This window comes from Bufo bufo, chromosome 3 (genome assembly GCF_905171765.1).
Source record: "Bufo bufo chromosome 3, aBufBuf1.1, whole genome shotgun sequence".
NCBI lineage: Eukaryota > Metazoa > Chordata > Amphibia > Anura > Bufonidae > Bufo > Bufo bufo.
This window is the reverse complement of record NC_053391.1, coordinates 235,670,299-235,691,958: the sequence shown is the minus strand read 5'-3', so window position 1 is coordinate 235,691,958 and position 21,660 is coordinate 235,670,299. Positions and strand designations below refer to the sequence as shown.

At 46.8% G+C, this 21,660-nt stretch overlaps 2 protein-coding genes across 2 annotated transcripts in view; both read right to left on the bottom strand.

Annotated features, from left to right (window-relative positions):
* The window catches only part of LOC120995068 (C4b-binding protein alpha chain-like), a 694,048-nt gene that overhangs the window by 217,567 nt on the left and 454,821 nt on the right, over positions 1-21,660 (bottom strand). The window lies entirely within an intron of this gene.
* LOC120995069 (C4b-binding protein alpha chain-like) overlaps positions 1-21,660 on the bottom strand; it is a 362,014-nt gene that overhangs the window by 217,567 nt on the left and 122,787 nt on the right. The window contains exons 4-5 of the mRNA XM_040424050.1: positions 7,854-8,039; positions 5,268-5,364 (exon numbers count right to left, since the gene is read on the bottom strand). Of these exons, the coding sequence (XP_040279984.1) occupies positions 5,268-5,364; positions 7,854-8,039 (283 nt within the window). The remainder of the gene's footprint in view (positions 1-5,267; positions 5,365-7,853; positions 8,040-21,660) is intronic.

The following is a 21,660-nucleotide window of genomic DNA, read 5'->3' as shown; positions in this document are numbered from 1 at the left end:
GCTTTCCCTAATATGAGCCCTAGATAGTGAACGGGCCGGTGGGATCGCTAGTCCGCACCACTATCACTAAGAGGGAAACACCAGGGAGAGGACAGACAAAACAGACAAACACATACACCCAGGTAGGCGACCACAATAGACCAAAAAGGTCCAACAGGGATCCGGAGGGTAGCGTTCTGGACCAACTACCAGAGAACGCAGCAACACAGCTCCAGAAGGTCAGAATAGATGTCCAGGCAGGAAGCTCTATCTCTGGCAACCAGAGAAGTGTGAGAGAGGAATATAAGGAGGTTTGGGAGTGCTGGACAAGGAACAGCTGAGGAGAAGGAGCTACGGATCCCTGAGTGAGCCAAAAGGGTTTGCAAAGCAAACCCAGAAAGCTACCATAAGGAAAACAGCCCTATCTTAAATAGAGCGTGCAGCCAACCGCTGCGACTTCCTGACCCCGGGTATAACGGAGTCAGACGTGGTTCTAGACACCCTCGTGACAGCCTTACAACTACTGGGTGTCCAAGCTGAACACGTGGCACGAACTGGCGCTCTACGCCTTGGAGGTGCTGGCCTGCCCTGCCGCCAGCATTTTGTCAGAGCGGGTATTTAGTTCTGCTGGGGGCATAATAACTGATAAACGCATCCGACTGTCAACTGAAAATGCTGACAGGTTGACTCATAAAAATTAACAAGGCCTGGATTGCCCCTTACTTCTTTACTCCACCAGAGGAAAGTGGCTGAACATAAATGCACTTTAAATGTGTTTTTTATAATGTACTGAATACACTGTATTCCCATGCTCCCCTTCCACCACAAAAAGGGTATATGGTTCAGTCTTCCTTTTCTCGTCTTCCTCCTCCTCTTCCATCATATCAAAACGCTTATTAGTCTGCTCTCGCTCCTAATGTTGTAGAGGGTCAGCTCACCTGCAGGCCCTCGCATATAATGTTTTAGAGGGTCAGCTCACCAGCAGGCCCTCAGCTACAATCTTTTAGAGGGTCAGCTCACCTGCAGGCCCTCGCATATAATGTTTTACAGGGTCATCTCACCAGCAGGCCCTCACCTACGATCTTTTAGAGGGCCATCTCACCTGCAGGCCCTCGAATATAATGTTTTAGAGGGTTAGCTCATCAGCAGGCCCTGACCTACAATCTTTTAGAGGGTCAGCTCACCTGCAGGCCCTCGCATATAATGTTTTAGAGGGCCAGCTTACCAGCAGGCTCTCACCTACAATCTTTTAGAGGGTCAGCTCACCTACAGGCCTTTGCATATAATATTTTAGAGGGTCAGCTCACCTGCAGACCCTCACCTACAATCTTTTAGAAGGTCAGCTCACCTGCAGGCCCTTGCATATCATGTTTTATAGGGTCAGCTCAACAGCAGGCCCTCACCTGCAATCTTTTAGAGGGTCAGCTCACATGCAGGCCCTCGCATATAATGCTTTAAAGGGTCAGCTCACCAGCTGGCCCTCACCTACAATCTTTTAGAGTGTCGGCTCACCAGCAGGCCCTCAACCATAATGTTTTACAGGGTTAGCTCACCAGCAGGCCCTCACCTACAATCTTTTAGAGGGTCGGCTCACCAGCAGGCCCTCAACCATAATGTTTTACAGGGTCAGCTCACCAGCAGGCCCTCAACCATAATGTTTTACAGGGTCAGCTCACTAGCAGGCCCTCGCCCATAATTTTTTCAATGGTCAGATCAGCAGCAGGCACTCCCCCGTAATGCTTTAGAGGGTCACCAGCAGGCCATCAATCCTAATTTTTCAAGGATGTACGATGCCCTCCTTTATGTGTAATAAAGGGTTTATTGGAGTGCTGGTTCCTTGTAATTTTTGGAATCCCTTTCACTTAGTGTATAGGCTTTGTGAGTGTAGGAGTCCCACTACCTGAACAATTGTACCACAATGTGAATGAGGCCCTCCATTATGTGATAAACAGGTTGTATCTGAGTGCCTATTCCTTGTAATTTGTGGCAGCACTTGCACTTTATATACAAGTAAAAATACAGGAAAGAATGCTTTCTAACAATTTTTCCTCTAAAATCGATTTTATCTTCGGTTTTGTGCGTATTATTGTCAATCTGTAAAAGTGGAGTACTACTCGGACAACATCATTCCCAGCAGCGACCTGGGAGTCAAAGATGCATCCAGACATCCTCCCCATACTGTTCCCGAACTATTTCGGTGTTGTTTTCATCAATTCCTGACCTTTTCCTATGAACCAGACAACCTCTCCTCTTCAGAGCAGGGGGTGCTTGGTTTAATGCTCGGGTTCTCCCATTGACTTCCATTGTGTTCGGGTGCTCGGTAGAGAACCCGAGCATCCCGAGGTGTTCGACCCAAACACCCAAGCACTTTGGTGCTCGATCAACACTATTCTTGATTAGAGATGTCCCGAACTATTTGCCGGCGAACAGTTCCCGGCGAACATAGCTTGTTTGCGTTCGGCGCGGCAGGCGAACATATGCGATGTTCGGTCCGCCCCCCTATACATCATCATTGAGCAAACTTTGACCCTGTACCTCACGTTCTGTGCACAAGCCTGAGGAGCAGGAGCAGCAGGTCTGCCTCTGTGCACAGAAGGTCACTGTGAAGGCTGTGCTGGTTGGAGCAACAAGCCTCGCCCCCTGTACTCTCCGATCTGCTGGCTGAGCTCTCTACCCTGTATCTCTCCTCCCACTGCATTTTTCAGCAAAGTTTAACCCCTTCTACTATAAGCGGGGTTGAAGGCTCTGCTTCAGGTAATTAGCATCTGCAGGGTTTCCTCTTCTCCAGGCACTGAAGAGATAAATGCACAGGATCTTCACTCCTCATCCTGCAAACACAAAGCTGACAGACTGGAGGGGTTCTCTTCCTGTGTGTATCAGCAAAGTCATTGTACTGTACAGCTGGGACTTGTAGTCCCACAGTTACAACATGAGTATCCCAGCAGTCAGACTGCAGACAAGGCAGCAATTTTACCTTTATTCTTGGTCTGCTGTGATATGGGCTATTTTTTCTCTCCCATTTTCCATGTTATATAGGTGAATACTTATATCATAACACTGCTGTTGGAGTGATTGTTTACTCAGAATTGCTTACATCGAATTGAGGCTAATTGTTTTATTATTGTCTATATTTTTGGCACTGTTAGATGCATTTTTATAGTACTTTGGGATGCTTTGGGATACATTGATGGATCATTCATACAGATTTTTCTTTTTAAGGATATTTAATAAAAATGTATCTTTTTAAGGGAACATCATGACTATAGTTTTTTTGTTTTCTTGTAGATATGCCATCAATGTCTGACATGGGAATGCCCTTTGAATATGTGATAGATCCTTTGCTAATTTCATATTATTCTTTGCTGCTGCTGCTCTATAGTACTTAAGCAACTATGTGTATCTTCCTGTAGATTTGTCCACTATGCAGAATTGGAATGTCTCTGCATGGCTTAAAATTTATATTACCTATACACTGTCTATTTACAGTTGTGTTCAAAATTATTCAACCCCCAATGCTGTAAAGGGTTTTAGGGAAATTAGTGTACATTTGTAATTGTGTTCAGAATGAAATCTTACAAGGACTTTTTAAAGAACCAAATGCAACTAAAATGACATAAATTGTTTTTGAATGTTTTTTTTTGTGATTTCTTTATTGACACAGATATTCAACCCCTTAAAGACTACCGCTCTTAAGAACAGAGGTTCATTCAAGTGTTTTCGATCAGATATTGAAAACACCTGTGGATGTCAAGGAGCTGCAATCAAGCATAATAAGCACCAATTAGGCAGATTTAAAAGGACTGTGATACTCAGCTCCTTCTAGACGTTTACTGGTGTGTTTACAAACATGGTGAAGTCAAGAGAATAGTCCAGGAAGACAAGAGAAGAGGTGATTTCTCTTCACAGGAAGGGCAATGGCTATAAGAAGATTGCAAAACATACCAAGAGACACCATAGGAAGCATCATTCGCAAATTCAAGGGCACTGTTGAAACGCTACCTGGTCGTGGCAGAAAGAAGATGCTGACTTCGACTGCTGTGCGCTACCTGAAGCGCAAAGTGGAGAAAAGTCCCCATGTGACTGCTGAGGAACTGAAAAAAGATTTGTCAGATGTGGGTACTGAAGTTTCAGCTCAGACAATAAGGCGCACACTGCGTAATGAAGGCCTCCATGCCAGAACTCCTAGGCGCACCGCATTGCTGTCTCCAAAGAATAAGAAGAGTCGACTGCAGTATGCCAAAAGTTATGTGGATAAACCACAAAAGTTTTGGGATAGTGTTCTGTGGACTGTTGAAACAAAATTAGAACTGTTTGGGCCCATGGATCAACGCTATGTTTGGAGGAGGAAGAACAAGGCCTATGAAGAAAAGAACACCTTGCCTACTGTGAAGCATGGTGGGGGGTCAATCATGCTTTGGGGCTGTTTTGCTTCTACAGGTACAGGGATGCTTCAGCGTGTGCAAGGTACCATGAATTCTCTTCAGTACCAGGAGATATTCGATGAAAATGTGATGCAGTCCGTCACAAACCTGAGGCTTGGGAGACGTTGGACCTTTCAACAGGACAATGATCCCAAGCACACCTCCAAGTCCACTAGAGCATGGTTGCAGATTAAAGGATGGAACATTTTGAAGTGGCCATCGCAGTCACCAGACTTAAATCCGATTGAGAACCTCTGGTGGGACTTAAAGAAAGCAGTTGCAGCGCGCAAGCTATGCTTCACGTTTAAAAGCTGTTATAACTGGAAAAGGATGTTGTACTAAGTACTAAGATTGAATGTCACTTGGGGGTTGAATAAAACTGATAATGACGTGAGCACAAAAAAGACATTTGTGGTTATTTCATTATAAATGTTATGCTATATTTGTCTGACTTACAAGTGCCTCTTTGATTTAATTGTAAACAAGATGACTGAAATGATCAAAATCAATGTCAAACTGGCCAAAACACTCAATTTCAGTGGGGGTTGAATAATTTTGAACACAACTGTATAATGGTATGCTGGTCTGATGAGAATCATAGTACAAAAAATGTTAATCAGCCTACATGAAATAATCCCATCTGATCCCCTGTTTTGAATTAAAATTCATTCTAAAGTGCATCGAAGAGTGTAGAGCATCCTTGTTGAATTAATTGGGTCGGTAACCTACTTCAAGGACCTTGCAGTTAAGTGCCGTGATTTCCATGTATGCGTCCTATAGTCTGGTGTTACAATTTTGAAAATACAGTAAATTGATTTTACATTTTGCAATAAAGAGCAATATTCTAAAACTATTCCTTTTACTCACCCAGTTTCACAGGCATAAGTTATATGACTGCCATAAAGGAATGAGCCAGATATAATTCTTCCATTAGGAATAGTTTTTGGTTCTACACATGTTATTGCTGAGTAAAAAAAACAAAAAAAAAAACTGTTAAAGTTGAACCCAAAACAATTTCACAAAAATGTCACCATGTCTTCCTAGAACACAATTATACATGATTAAACTATATTTGTGTTAGCAGATTATGCACATAACAGGCTGCTTGTGTACCGAGATATTTTACCCTATAAGCATTGTTCCTTATAGGTTCCTACATACAGAATACAATACAATCGTTCATGCTGCGAGATTTTGTTAAATCATAGGGTAATTGACTGGAAAAAAACATTTCTCAGACACAGGGGCATAACTACCATAGCGGCAGACCATGCGACTGCTATGGGGCCCAGAGCAAGAGGGGGCCCAGTCTTAGTTGGGATCATCTCCTCTTCTACTGGAGGTGAAAACTTGGTCAATACCCTCTAAATGAACAACTTTTAGCAAATGAAGCAGTGGAAAAATGGCCCAAGGATCATTGAAAAGGGTTTAGGCAGAAACCCTTCTGTCCTGTGTGGGGAGCCTGGTTTGATCTTTGCAATGGGGCCCTTACTTCTCTATGTACGCCACTGGCTGTCGGTGAAGCCCTGACATCACGTCGACAGCATATGACCACTGTAACCAATAACTGACCTCAGTGGTCTACCAAAGACAGTCAAACATTAGTTAGGGAGATGGGAAGAAACTGATGCTCCCCTTATGAATACAGCAGACTGCCATCCTGTATTCTGATAGTAGATAATATATTTTTTGGTCTTTAGATCTATTACCCCACAGAGCTATCAAAATAATACAAACCGGATTCCAAAAAAGTTGGGACACTAAACAAATTGTGAATAAAAACTGAATGCAATGATGTGGAGATGGCAAATGTCAATATTTTATTTGTAATAGAACGTAGATGACAGATCAAACGTTTAATCCGAGTAAATGTATCATTTTAAAGGAAAAATACGTTGATTCCAATTTTCACAGTGTCAACAAATCCCAAAAAAGTTGGGACAAGTAGCAATAAGAGGCTGGAAAAAGTAAATTTGAGCATAACGAAGAGCTGGAAGACCAATTAACACTAATTAGGTCAATTGGCAACATGATTGGGTATAAAAAGAGCTTCTCAGAGTGGCAGTGTCTCTCAGAAGCCAAGATGGGTAGAGGATCACCAATTCCCACAATGTTGCGCAGAAAGATAGTGGAGCAATATCAGAAAGGTGTTACCCAGCGAAAAATTGCAAAGACTTTGCATCTATCATCATCAACTGTGCATAACATCATCCGAAGATTCAGAGAATCTGGAACAATCTCTGTGCGTAAGGGTCAAGGCCGTAAAACCATACTGGATGCCCGTGATCTCCGGGCCCTTAAACGACACTGCACCACAAACAGGAATGCTACTGTAAAGGAAATCACAGAATGGGCTCAGGAATGCTTCCAGAAACCATTGTCAGTGAACACAATCCATCGTGCCATCCGCAGTTGCCAGCTGAAACTCTACAGTGCAAAGAAGAAGCCATTTCTAAGCAAGATCCACAAGCTCAGGCGTTTTCACTGGGCCAGGGATCATTTAAAATGGAGTGTGGCAAAATGGAAGACTGTTCTGTGGTCAGACGAGTCAAGATTCGAAGTTCTTTTTGGAAATCTGGGACGCCATGTCATCCGGACTAAAGAGGGCAAGGACAACCCAAGTTGTTATCAACTCTCAGTTCAGAAGCCTGCATCTCTGATGGTATGGGGTTGCATGAGTGTGTGTGGCATGGGCAGCTTGCATGTCTGGAAAGGCACCATCAATGCAGAAAAATAAATTCAGGTTCTAGAACAACATATGCTCCCATGCAGACGTCATCTCTTTCAGGGAAGACCCTGCATTTTTCAACAAGATAATGCCAGACCACATTCTGCATCAATCACAACATCATGGCTGCGTAGGAGAAGGATCCAGGTACTGAAATGGCCAGTCTGCAGTCCAGATCTTTCACCTATAGAGAACATTTGGCGCATCATAAAGAGGAAGGTGCAACAGAGAAGGCCCAAGACGATTGAACAGTTAGAGGCCTGTATTAGACAAGAATGGGAGAGCATTCCTATTTCTAAACTTGAGAAACTGGTCTCCTCGGTCCCCAGACGTCTGTTGAGTGTTGTAAGAAGAAGGGGAGATGCCACACAGTGGTGAAAATGGCCTTGTCCCAACTTTTTGGAGATTTGTTGACACCATGAAATTCTGATTCAACATACTGTATTTTTCCCTTAAAATGGTACATTTTCTCAGTTTAAACTTGTGTTCCGTGATTTATGTTCTATTCTGAATAAAATATTAGAAGTTGGCACCTCCACATCATTGCATTCAGTTTTTATTCACGATTTGTATAGTGTCCCAACTATTTTGGACTCCGGTTTGTATGTTAAAGTATAATGACAGGTCCACTTTAAGCTTAACTTGCATACATTTTTAAAGACTTTACATATATATTAATAAACGTATGTACTGTATAAATCTAATATTAATAAAAGTATACATACGTTTACAGAACTCAGGAGAAGAAGACCAGCGCAGTCCTAAACACGTGACTGTATTGACTGCACTAGGAATAGGTTCATAGCCTTCCTTACATCTGTACTTCAATATTGTTCCTTCAGGAAAACTTAATTCTGTAGTCAGCTCTACTAGTTCTGCATATTGGTAGCGAGGAACAGATCGACAAGTACCTTAAGGAAAGAAAAAAACTGATAGGTAAATATATGACAATCAATAATGACCAGCATTGCCATTAGAGATGAGCGAATCAAAGTTGACGAAGTGAAATTCAAACCGAATTTCAGGAAAAATTTGATTTGCTCCGAATTTCCTCATTATTCGTGGTAATGAATCACATTTTTTCCTAAAATGGCTGATGCACGTGTTAGGACATGGAGCAAGGAACTCTGGGAACGAGGGATCATCCACAATGCCATGCATGCAGCCAGCCAGCCCTGTGATGTCACAACTAGGGATGAGCGAACCCGAACTGTATAGTTCGGGTTCGTACCGAATTTTGGGGTGTCCGTGACACGGACCCGAACCCGAACATTTTCGTAAAAGTCCGGGTTCGGGTTCGGTGTTCGGCGCTTTCTTGGCGCTTTTTGAAAGGCTGCAAAGCAGCCAATCAACAAGCGTCATACTACTTGCCCCAAGAGGCCATCACAGCCTTGCCTACTATTGGCATGGCTGTGATTAGCCAGTGCAGCATGTGACCCAGCCTCTATATAAGCTTGGGTCACGTTGCGCTGCACGTCACTCTGCTGATTCAAGCATAGGGAGAGGTTGCAGCTGCGACGTTAGGGCGAGATTAGGAAGATTAACTCCTCCAAAAGACTTCATTCTGTGATCGATCTGCAGCTGTGGATCATTGAAGTGCTAATATCGACTTGCTCACTTTTTTGAGGCTGCCCAGAGCGTTTTTAGATCACTTTTTTCTGGGGTGATCGGCGGCCATTTTGTGACTTGTGGTGCGCCAGCACAAGCTATCACCAAGTGTATTTAACCATCAATAGTGTGGTTATTTTGTGCTATATCCTACATCAGCTGCAGGCTGAGCCTGTGTCACCGAAGTGCATTTAACCATCAACAGTCTGGTTATTTTTTGGCCATATACTACATCAGCTGCAGGCTGAGCCTGTGTCACCGAAGTGCATTTAACCATCAACAGTCTGGTTATTTTTTGGCCATATACTACATCTGGTGCAGGCTGAGCCTGTGTCACCCAAGTGCATTTAACCATCAATAGTGTGGTTATTTTTTGGCCATATACTACATCAGGGGCAAGTTGAGCCTGTCACCCAGCGCCTAAAAAATAGACCTGACATTTCTATTCAACCAAATCTGTACTGTTTTAGCAGGTCAAGTTATTTGTAGTGACCGTAAAAGCACACTTTTTGTTCTGGGTTGAAAAACTATTCCCAAATTTGCCATTCTCAAAATAACTAGTTTCTGCTATATGAGGCCTACTTGAAATCTATCCCAAAAAGGATATCTTACATTGAAGGTGCTGATAGTGTCATTCAGAAAAACCTAAGGCACACGCTACCGTGCAGATAGAAGTCTGATTCTGTGATTAAACCTATACCTGTCACATAGCGCAAAAAAAAAAAAACAGGCCTGACATTTCTATTCAACCAAATCTGTACTGTTTTAGCTGGTCAAGTTATTTGTAGTGACCGTAAAAGCACACTTTTTGTTCTGGGTTGAAAAACTATTCCCAAATTTGCCATTCTCAAAATAACTAGTTTCTGCTATATGAGGCCTACTTGAAATCTATCCCAAAAAAGATATCTTACATTGAAGGTGCAGATAGTGTCATTCAGAAAAACCTAAGACACACGCTACCGTGCAGATAGAAGTCTGATTCTGTGATTAAACCTATACCTGTCACACAGCGCAAAAAAAAACAGGCCTGACATTTCTATTCAACCAAATCTGTACTGTTTTAGCTGGTCAAGTTATTTGTAGTGACCGTAAAAGCACACTTTTTGTTCTGGGTTGAAAAACTATTCCCAAATTTGCCATTCTCAAAATAACTAGTTTCTGGTATATGAGGCCTACTTGAAATCTATCCCAAAAAGGATATCTTACATTGAAGGTGCAGATAGTGTCATTCAGAAAAACCTAAGACACACGCAACCGTGCAGATAGAAGTCTGATTCTGTGATTAAACCTATACCTGTCACACAGCGCAAAAAAAAGCAGGCCTGACATTTCTATTCAACCAAATCTGTACTGTTTTAGCTGGTCAAGTTATTTGTAGTGACCGTAAAAGCACACTTTTTGTTCTGGGTTGAAAAACTATTCCCAAATTTGCCATTCTCAAAATAACTAGTTTCTGCTATATGAGGCCTACTTGAAATCTATCCCAAAAAGGATATCTTACATTGAAGGTGCTGATAGTGTCATTCAGAAAAACCTAAGACACACGCTACCGTGCAGATAGAAGTCTGATTCTGTGATTAAACCTATACCTGTCACACAGCGCAAAAAAAAACAGGCCTGACATTTCTATTCAACCAAATCTGTACTGTTTTAGCTGGTCAAGTTATTTGTAGTCACCGTAAAAGCACACTTTTTGTTCTGGGTTGAAAAACTATTCCCAAATTTGCCATTCTCAAAATAACTAGTTTCTGCTATGAGGCCTACTTGAAATCTATCCCAAAAAGGATATCTTACATTGAAGGTGCAGATAGTGTCATTCAGAAAAACCTAAGACACACGCTACCGTGCAGATAGAAGTCTGATTCTGTGATTAAACCTATACCTGTCACACAGCGCAAAAAAAAACAGGGCTGACATTTCTATTCAACCAAATCTGTACTGTTTTAGCTGGTCAAGTTATTTGTAGTGACCGTAAAAGCACACTTTTTGTTCTGGGTTGAAAAACTATTCCCAAATTTGCCATTCTCAAAATTGTGGTGAACGGGAACAATGAGGAAAACATCTAATAAGGGACGCGGACGTGGACATGGTCGTGGTGGTGTTAGTAGACCCTCTGGTGCTGGGAGAGGACGTGGCCGTTCTGCCACAGCCACACGTCCTAGTGAACCAACTACCTCAGGTCCCAGTAGCCAGCAGAATTTACAGCGATATTTGGTGGGGCCCAATGCTGTTCTAAGGATGGTAAGGCCTGAGCAGGTACAGGCATTAGTCAATTGGGTGTCCGACAGTGCATCCAGCACGTTCACATTATCTCCCACCCAGTCTTCTGCAGAAAGCGCACAGATGGCGCATGAAAACCAAGCCCATCGGTCTGTCACATCACCCCAATGCATATCAGGGAAACTGTCTGAGCCTCAAGTTATGCAGCAGTCTCTTATGCTGTTTGAAGACTCTGCTGCCATGATTTCCCAAGGGCATCCACCTAGCCCTTCCCCAGGGGTGGAAGAGATAGAATGCACTAACGCACAACCACTTATTTTTCCTGATGATGAGGACATGGGAATACCACCTCAGCACGTCTCTGATGATGATGAAACACAGGTGCCAACTGCTGCGTCTTTCTGCAGTGTGCAGACTGAACAAGAGGTCAGGGATCAAGACTGGGTGGAAGACGATGCAGGGGACGATGAGGTCCTAGACCCCACATGGAATGAAGGTCGTGCCACTGACTTTCACAGTTCCGAGGAAGAGGCAGTGGTGAGACCGAGCCAACAGCGTAGCAAAAGAGGGAGCAGTGGGCAAAATCAGAACACACGCCGCCAAGAGACTCCGCCTGCTACTGACCGCCGCCATCTGGGACCGAGCACCCCAAAGGCAGCTTCAAGGAGTTCCCTGGCATGGCACTTCTTCAAACAATGTGCTGACGACAAGACCCGAGTGGTTTGCACGCTGTGCCATCAGAGCCTAAAGCGAGGCATTAACGTTCTGAACCTTAGCACAACCTGCATGACCAGGCACCTGCATGCAAAGCATGAACTGCAGTGGAGTAAACACCTTAAAAACAAGGAAGTCACTCAGGCTCCCCCTGCTACCTCTTCTGCTGCTGCCGCCTCGGCCTCTTCTGCTGCTGCCGCCGCCTCGGCCTCTTCTGCTGCTGCTGCCGCCTCGGCCTCTTCCTCTGCCTCTGGAGGAAAGTTTGCACCTGCCGCCCAGCAAACATGGGATGTACCACCAACACCACCACCTGCGTCACCAAGCATCTCAACCATGTCACACGGCAGCGTTCAGCTCTCCATCTCACAAACATTTGAGAGAAATCGTAAATTCCCACCTAGCCACCCTCGATCCCTGGCCCTGAATGCCAGCATTTCTAAACTACTGGCCTATGAAATGCTGTCATTTAGGCTGGTGGACACACACAGCTTCAAACAGCTCATGTCACTTGCTGTCCCACAGTATGTTGTTCCCAGCCGCCACTACTTCTCCAAGAGAGCCGTGCCTTCCCTGCACAAACAAGTGTCCGATAAAATCAAGTGTGCACTGCGCAACGCCATCTGTGGCAAGGTCCACCTAACCACAGATACGTGGACCAGTAAGCACGGCCAGGGACGCTATATCTCCCTAACTGCACACTGGGTAAATGTAGTGGCGGCTGGGCCCCAGGCGGAGAGCTGTTTGGCGCACGTCCTTCCGCCGCCAAGGATCGCAGGGCAGCATTCTTTGCCTCCTGTCTCCTTCTCCTCCTACTCAGCTTCCTCCTCCTCTTCTTCCACCTGCTCATCCAGTCAGCCACACACCTTCACCACCAACTTCAGCACAGCCCGGGGTAAACGTCAGCAGGCCATTCTGAAACTCATATGTTTGGGGGACAGGCCCCACACCGCACAGGAGTTGTGGCGGGGTATAGAACAACAGACCGACGAGTGGTTGCTGCCGGTGAGCCTCAAGCCCGGCCTGGTGGTGTGCGATAATGGGCGAAATCTCGTTGCAGCTCTGGGACTAGCCGGTTTGACGCACATCCCTTGCCTGGCGCATGTGCTGAATTTGGTTGTGCAGAAGTTCATTCGCAACTACCCCGACATGTCAGAGCTGCTGCATAAAGTGCGGGCCGTCTGTTCGCGCTTCCGGCGTTCACACCCTGCCGCTGCTCGCCTGTCTGCGCTACAGCGTAACTTCGGCCTTCCCGCTCACCGCCTCATATGCGACGTACCCACCAGGTGGAACTCCACCTTGCATATGCTGGACAGACTGTGCGAGCAGCAGCAGGCCATAGTCGAGTTTCAGCTGCAGCACGCACGGGTCAGTCGCACTGCGGATCAGACCCACTTCACCACCAATGACTGGGCCTCCATGCGAGACCTGTGTGCCCTGTTGCGCTGTTTCGAGTACTCCACCAACATGGCCAGTGGCGATGACGCCGTTATCAGCGTTACAATACCACTTCTATGTCTCCTTGAGAAAACACTTAGGGCGATGATGGAAGAGGAGGTGGCCCAGGAGGAAGAGGAGGAAGAGGGGTCATTTTTAGCACTTTCAGGCCAGTCTCTTCGGAGTGACTCAGAGGGAGGTTTTTTGCAACACCAGAGGCCAGGTACAAATGTGGCCAGACAGGGCCCACTACTGGAGGACGAGGAGGACGAGGATGAGGAGGAGGTGGAGGAGGATGAGGATGAAGCATGTTCACAGCGGGGTGGCACCCAAAGCAGCTCGGGCCAATCACTGGTGCGTGGCTGGGGGGAAACTCAGGACGATGACGATACGCCTCCCACAGAGGACAGCTTGTCCTTAACTCTGGGCAGCCTGGCACACATGAGCGACTACATGCTGCAGTGCCTGCGCAACGACAGCAGAGTTGCCCACATTTTAACGTGTGCGGACTACTGGGTTGCCACCCTGCTGGATCCCCGGTACAAAGACAATGTGCCCACCTTACTTCCTACACTGGAGCGTGATAGGAAGATGCGCGAGTACAAGCGCACGTTGGTAGACGCGCTACTGAGAGCATTCCCAAATGTCACAGGGGAACCAGTGGAAGCCCAAGGTAAAGGCAGAGGAGGAGCAAGAGGTCGCCAACGCAGCTGTGTCACGGCCAGCTCCTCTGAGGGCAGGGTTAGCATGGCAGAGATGTGGAAAAGTTTTGTCAACACGCCACAGCTAACTGCACCACCACCTGATACGGAACGTGTTAGCAGGAGGCAACATTTCACTAACATGGTGGAACAGTACCTGTGCACACCCCTCCACGTACTGACTGATGGTTCGGCCCCATTCAACTTCTGGGTCTCCAAATTGTCCAAGTGGCCAGAGCTAGCCTTTTATGCTTTGGAGGTGCTGGCCTGCCCGGCGGCCAGCGTTTTGTCTGAACGTGTATTCAGCACGGCAGGGGGCGTCATTACAGACAAACGCAGCCGCCTGTCTACAGCCAATGTGGACAAGCTGACGTTCATAAAAATGAACCAGGCATGGATCCCACAGGACCTGTCCATCCCTTGTGCAGATTAGATATTAACTACCTCCCCTTAACAATATATTATTCTACTCCAGGGCACTTCCTCATTCAATACTATTTTTAATTTCATTTTACCATTATATTGCAGGGCAACCCAAAGTTGAATGAACCTCTCCTCTGTCTGGGTGCCGGGGCCTAAATGTGTGACAGTGGCTTTTTCCAGTGGTGGGTGACGTGAAGCCTGATTCTCTGCTATGACATGAATACTTATTCTGTGCTGACACGAAGCCAGATTCTCTGTTACGGGACCTCTCTCCTCTGCCTGGGTGCCTGGGCCTAAATATGTGACAGTGGCCTGTTCCAGTGGTGGGTGACGTGAAGCCTGATTCTCTGCTATGACATGAAGACAGATTCTGCGCTGACATAAGGCCAGATTCTCTGTTACGGGACCTCTCTCCTCTGCCTGGGTGCCTGGGCCTAAATGTGTGACAGTGGCCTGTTCCAGTGGTGGGTGACGTGAAGCCTGATTCTCTGCTATGACATGAAGACAGATTCTGCGCTGACATAAGGCCAGATTCTCTGTTACGGGACCTCTCTCCTCTGCCTGGGTGCCTGGGCCTAAATGTGTGACAGTGGCCTGTTCCAGTGGTGGGTGACGTGAAGCCTGATTCTCTGCTATGACATGAAGACTGATTCTGCGCTGACATAAGGCCAGATTCTCTGTTACGGGACCTCTCTCCACTGCCTGGGTTCCTGGGCCTAAATCTGTGACAGTGGCCTGTTCCAGTGGTGGGTGACGTGAAGCCTGATTCTCTGCTATGACATGAAGACTGATTCTGCGCTGACAGATTCTGCGCTTCCTCATTCAATACTATTTTTAATTTCATTTTACCATTATATTGCGGGGCAACCCAAAGTTGAATGAACCTCTCCTCTGTCTGGGTGCCGGGGCCTAAATGTGTGACAGTGGCCTGTTCCAGTGGTGGGTGACGTGAAGCCTGATTCTCTGCTATGACATGAAGACTTATTCTGCGCTGACATGAAGCCAGATTCTCTGTTACGGGACCTCTCTCCTCTGCCTGAGTGCCTGGGCCTAAATATGTGACAGTGGCCTGTTCCAGTGGTGGGTGACGTGAAGCCTGATTCTCTGCTATGACATGAAGACAGATTCTGCGCTGACATAAGGCCAGATTCTCTGTTACGGGACCTCTCTCCTCTGCCTGGGTGCCTGGGCCTAAATGTGTGACAGTGGCCTGTTCCAGTGGTGGGTGACGTGAAGCCTGATTCTCTGCTATGACATGAAGACTGATTCTGCGCTGACATAAGGCCAGATTCTCTGTTACGGGACCTCTCTCCTCTGCCTGGGTGCCTGGGCCTAAATGTGTGACAGTGGCCTGTTCCAGTGGTGGGTGACGTGAAGCCTGATTCTCTGCTATGACATGAAGACTGATTCTGCGCTGACATAAGGCCAGATTCTCTGTTACGGGATCTCTCTCCTCTGCCTGGGTGCCTGGGCCTAAATGTGTGACAGTGGCCTGTTCCAGTGGTGGGTGACGTGAAGCCTGATTCTCTGCTATGACATGAAGACAGATTCTGTGCTGACATAAGGCCAGATTCTCTGTTACGGGACCTCTCTCCTCTGCCTGGGTGCCTGGGCCTAAATGTGTGACAGTGGCCTGTTCCAGTGGTGGGTGACGTGAAGCCTGATTCTCTGCTATGACATGAAGACAGATTCTGCGCTGACATAAGGCCAGATTCTCTGTTACGGGACCTCTCTCCTCTGCCTGGGTGCCTGGGCCTAAATGTGTGACAGTAGCCTGTTCCAGTGGTGGGTGACGTGAAGCCTGATTCTCTGCTATGACATGAAGACAGATTCTGTGCTGACATAAGGCCAGATTCTCTGTTACGGGACCTCTCTCCTCTGCCTGGGTGCCTGGGCCTAAATGTGTGACAGTGGCCTGTTCCAGTGGTGGGTGACGTGAAGCCTGATTCTCTGCTATGACATGAAGACTGATTCTGCACTGACATAAGGCCAGATTCTCTGTTACGGGACCTCTCTCCTCTGCCTGGGTGCCTGGGCCTAAATGTGTGACAGTGGCCTGTTCCAGTGGTGGGTGACGTGAAGCCTGATTCTCTGCTATGACATGAAGACAGATTCTGCGCTGACATAAGGCCAGATTCTCTGTTACAGGACCGCTCTCCTCTGTCTGGGTGCCGGGGCCTAAATTTGTGACAGTGGCCTCTTCCAGTGGTGGGTGACATGAAGCCAGATTCTCTGCTATGGCATGAAGAGACTGATTCTCTGCTGACATGAAGCCAGATTCTTTGCTATGGCATGAAGAGACTGATTCTCTGCTGACGTGAAGCCAGATTCTCTGCTTTGGGACCTCTGTCCAATTGATATTGGGTCATTTTTATTTTTTTTATTTTTATTTTAATTCAATTCCCTATCCACATTTGTTTGCAGGGGTTTTACCTACATGTTGCTGCCTTTTGCAGCCCTCTAGCTCTTTCCTGGGCTGTTTTACAGCCTTTTTAGTGCCCAAAAGTTCGGGTCCCCATTGACTTCAATGGGGTTCGGGTTCGAGACGAAGTTCGGTTCGGGTTCGGATCCCGAACCCGAACATTTTCGGGAAGTTCGGCCGAACTTCTCGAACCCGAACATCCAGGTGTTCGCTCAACTCTAGTCACAACCCTATAAATAGCCTCAGCCATCTTGGATTCAGTCATTTTTTCGTGTATACTTTGTGCAGGGAGAGACGTCAGCAGGCGTTAGGGACAGTGGTAGAAAAGACTTTAAAACTTTTTTTGTTTTGCTGAATAGAAGTCCAGGGAAAGGATTGGGAGGAATCCTTACACAGTATTGAAGCAGAACAGGGTTCAGTAGGGGAGGTTACAGCCTGGGTAATAGAAACAATCCTATTACACCTTGCTGCACTGACTGGGGATCCAAATTGCCATTATACAGATCTGTAATTCCAGAAAACCGTTCTTATTAGGAAATATTTCTATGTCTTATTTGCCATTGTGCGGTGCAGTTATATGTTCTAAAGCCATTTTTTGTATGTATTAGTTGGGAAAAAAGGGCTTATTAGCCGTTCTGTGGTGCAGTGAGAAAATTACAGCCCTTTTTGGCGTGAATTAGTGGCAAAAAATATATTATTTGCTGTTTAGCGGTGCAGTTATATGTTCTAAAGCCCTTTTTGGCATGTATTAGTGTAAAAAAATATATATATTTGCCATTCAGCGGTACAGTTATGTTCTAAAGCCTTTTGTGGCATGTATAAGTGAAAAAAAAATAAGGGCCTGTTTGCCGTTCAGCAGTGCAGTTATGTTCTAAAGCCCTTTTTGGCATGTGCAGCCAGCCAGTCGCAGGGGCAATACGTGAGGTGCATGGTGGACCGATGAGGGGCCAAATAATATAACACACAGTTCATCAGTTTACTCACGGTTAGCAGAAAGCCTCCCTGGGCTGGCAGCACAGTGTTGAGGTGGACAGCACGAAATCCTCCGGGGCTCTGTGTAGGGAAGCATCAGCCAAGATGGTGGTTGAGGTGCCCTTGATGTTAGGGGTGCTTAGGGTGCTTGTTGCGGCTGAGTCCTTGATGGTTTTTGTCGTGACGCCCGTACCGTTAATGGTGGTACAACCAATAGTGGTAATAATGAGGTAGACAGTGGTGAAATTCAACTCACAACTTTTACTTTAGATGTCTTTGGTTGCAGCAGTACAAAAATGCAGTTTCTTGATGGTACAGAGTTGATTCTGAAAATCCACTGTTTCTAGGCTTTTCAGGTTTTTAGTTTTGGGAGCAGTGGGTTAGGTGTACCTGGTTCCATTAGATGTGTGGGATCCTATTCCTTGTCTTTCCCTACAAGCTGAATATTTAGACAGGAAAACTCAACTGTCTCTCAGAAGTTTGGTGTGGCTGCCTGAAGCTATAAATCCTCCACCATGAAAAGGTGTCTGTGGCCCTCAATAATGTCTCTTATCACCGATGATTCCTTAGGAAAGCTTGTTTCTTTTCCAGGGAGGCAAACTCTTCTCCTACTGGTCAGGGATGCAAGTCTATAGTCCGGCCACAGAAGGAAAATGCTCTTCTGCGCCTCACATCTGAGTATCACCTCCTAGCGAAGTTGGCTCCACTCACTAATCTGTGTCATGAAGTCTTCACTCTACATTTTCTTCCACTAATCTGATCTGACCTCCTCAGATCTGCTCTCTTCTGAACTACATTTTCTTATCTGACCCACTAGGCCGGACCTAGGTATATATAAGACCTGAACTTTATCCCCCATCTAGTGGCGGGATGTATAAATTATACCTAATCTGCCTGGTAACAGGGATTTTGCAGATACATAAATACAAAATCATACATTACAACACAGTAAAAGGTAAAAAGTGCTTTTAAGCAGTGCCCACACACACGTAGTGGGATGCTGCACATGTACTAGTGGGGAAAAAAAGGGCTTATTAGCAGTTGTGTGGTGAAGTGAGAAAATTACTGACTTTTTTGGGGTGTTTTCATTTCCTATTTATTTATTTGATCTAACAGTGTGTCAGACAGTAGTGCCAGGCTCTGCACACGGGAGTGGCAGAATCCTAAATGTTTCTGGCGAAGGCACAGGTCGCAGCAGTGTGAGGGGGCGTGGCAGCAGGAGTCACAGTGAGAGGCCTGAGCTCTCAGTGTCATCTAGCGGTCGTGTCTTGACCAGCAACCCAGTGATTCTTGAATGGTTGACTCAGTCATCGACTTCATCCCAAGTGACATCAGACACCCCCAGCCAAGAGTTGGTGGGTTCGTCAGACACAACCCTTAGTTGGCATGGCCCGGAAGCAGGCCCTGTACCCTCACCTCTCCTCAACCTGCCTCTGTCCTTTTCTGTTTCCTCAGCCAGAGAAGTATTATATGCTGTGAGCTCAGCTCCACTATACACTGTGTGCAGAATTATTAGGCAAATGAGTATTTTGACCACATCATCCTCTTTATGCATGTTGTCTTACTCCAAGCTGTATAGGCTCGAAAGCCTACTACCAATTAAGCATATTAGGTGATGTGCATCTCTGTAATGAGAAGGGGTGTGGTCTAATGACATCAACACCCTATATCAGGTGCGCATAATTATTAGGCAACTTCCTTTCCTTTGGCAAAATGGGTCAAAAGAAGGACTTGACAGGCTCAGAAAAGTCAAAAATAGTGAGATATCTTGCAGAGGGATGCACAGTGGCGTATCCAAGCTATGGCAGCCATGGCTAGTGCCATAGGCGCCAAGCGGGGGGGGCGACCAGGGCCGATCCTACACGGGGTGCAGTGGGTGCCCGGGCCCCGCACCCCAGCGCTGCGGCCCTGGTGACAAGTGGGGGCGGCCGCGGCCGGCGGCAGGGCAGAGCAGGAGATGAGCGCCTCCATTGCGGAAGCGCTCATCTCCATAGTCATCTGTATTGCCGTCCTCAGGACGGCAATACAGATGCCTGTCTGTGCTGCGGCAGAGGAGGGAGAGGTGTGTCCCCTCCTGTTCCTCTGATAGGCTGCCGGCTTAGTGCTGGCAGCCTATCAGAGGCCGGTGATGGCGCGATGACGTCATCGCTTCGCCTGAGCCGTATAGCGAGGGACACACAGACGGAAGAGGTGGCCTGCATCGCATCGCATTGCTGGAGGTAAGTATAAGTGTATTATTTTTTTTTATTTTTTTATATAGGTACAATACTGGGCTGGCACATGATAAGGGGGGCTACTGGGCTGGCACATAAGGGGGGCTACTGGGCTGGCACATAAGGGGGGACTACTGGGCTGGGCTGGCACATGATAAGGGGGGCTACTGGGCTGGCACATGATAAGGGGGGACTACTGGGCTGGCACATGATAAGGGGGGACTACTGGGCTGGCACATGATAAGGGGGGACTACTGGGCTGGCACATGATAAGGGGGGCTACTGGCACATGATATGGGGGGCTACTGGCACATGATATGGGGGCACTCTGGCTACTGGCACATGATATGGGGGCACTCTGGCTACTGACACATGATATGGGGGGGCTCTGGCTACTGGCACATGATATGGGGGGGCTCTGGCTACTGGCACATGATGGTGGGGGGGGGGCTCTGGCTACTGGCACATGATATGGGGGGGCTCTGGCTACTGGCACATGATATAGGGGGCTACTGGCACATGATAAGGGGGGCTACTGGCACATGATAAGGGGGGCTACTGGCACATGATAAGGGGGCTACTGGCACATGATAAGGGGGGCTACTGGCACATGATAAGGAGGGCTACTGGCACATAGGGGGGCTACTGGCACATAAGGGGGGCTACTGGCACATGATATGGGGGGGCTCTGGCTACTGGCATATGATATGGGGGGCTCTGGCTACTGGCACATGATGGTGGGGGGGCTCTTATTTCTGGCACATGATTGGGGGCACTCTGGCTACTGGCACATGATATGGGGGGCTCTGGCTACTGACACATGATATGGGGGGCTCTGGCTACTGACATGATATGGGGGGGCTCTGGCTACTGGCACATGATGGTGGGGGGGCTCTTATTACTGGCACATGATTGGGGGCATCTATGGGGGCACATCTTACTGCAGATTATTGGGGGGCACTATAGGGGCATCTACTGAGGCTAAAAAAGAAGATATTTTATATGGGGGCTCTGTATAGGGGCATTTTATACTGGGACACATTATGGTGGGTACTATGGGGAAGGGGGGGGCACTATGGGGGTCATCTACGGGGGCACTGAGAAGGGGTATTTTATATTGGCACATTATGGGAACATTAGCTCAACTGGGGGCATTACAAATGTTTTGCATATTATAAGGAGAATTATTACTACTGGGGGGGCATTATGGTGGGCTTTATTACTCCCCCATGGTATGACCCCCTAGTAGCAGCACCAGCCTCTCCCTGCTCTGCTATCCTTCTGCCCTTTCTCCAAATCCTTATTATGAAATCTTTCTCATTAGGTTAAAGCACAACATCAGCTCCGCCGAGCCCCCGGCCAAAGTGTTGAAGTGGCGTCCGAGATCCCCAAGGGCCAAGTCAAGTAACTGTAAGTTTTTATGGGGGTTCTACAAAAGAGCTATCGTGTTTTTTTTTTTGTTAAGGTTATCTGAAAGATGGGTTTAAAATATTTTGACAGGGGCGCAGTTTCAGTGCTTGCCATAGGCGCCATTTTCACTAGATACGCCTCTGGGGATGCAGCACTCTTAAAATTGCAAAGCTTCTGAAGCGTGATCATCGAACAATCAAGCGTTTCATTCAAAATAGTCAACAGGGTCGCAAGAAGCGTGTGGAAAAACCAAGGAGCAAAATAACTGCCCATGAACTGAGAAAAGTCAAGCGTGCAGCTGCCAAGATGCCACTTGCCACCAGATTGGCCATATATCAGAGCTGCAACATCACTGGAGTGCCCAAAAGCACAAGGTGTGCAATACTCAGAGACATGGCCAAGGTAAGAAAGGCTG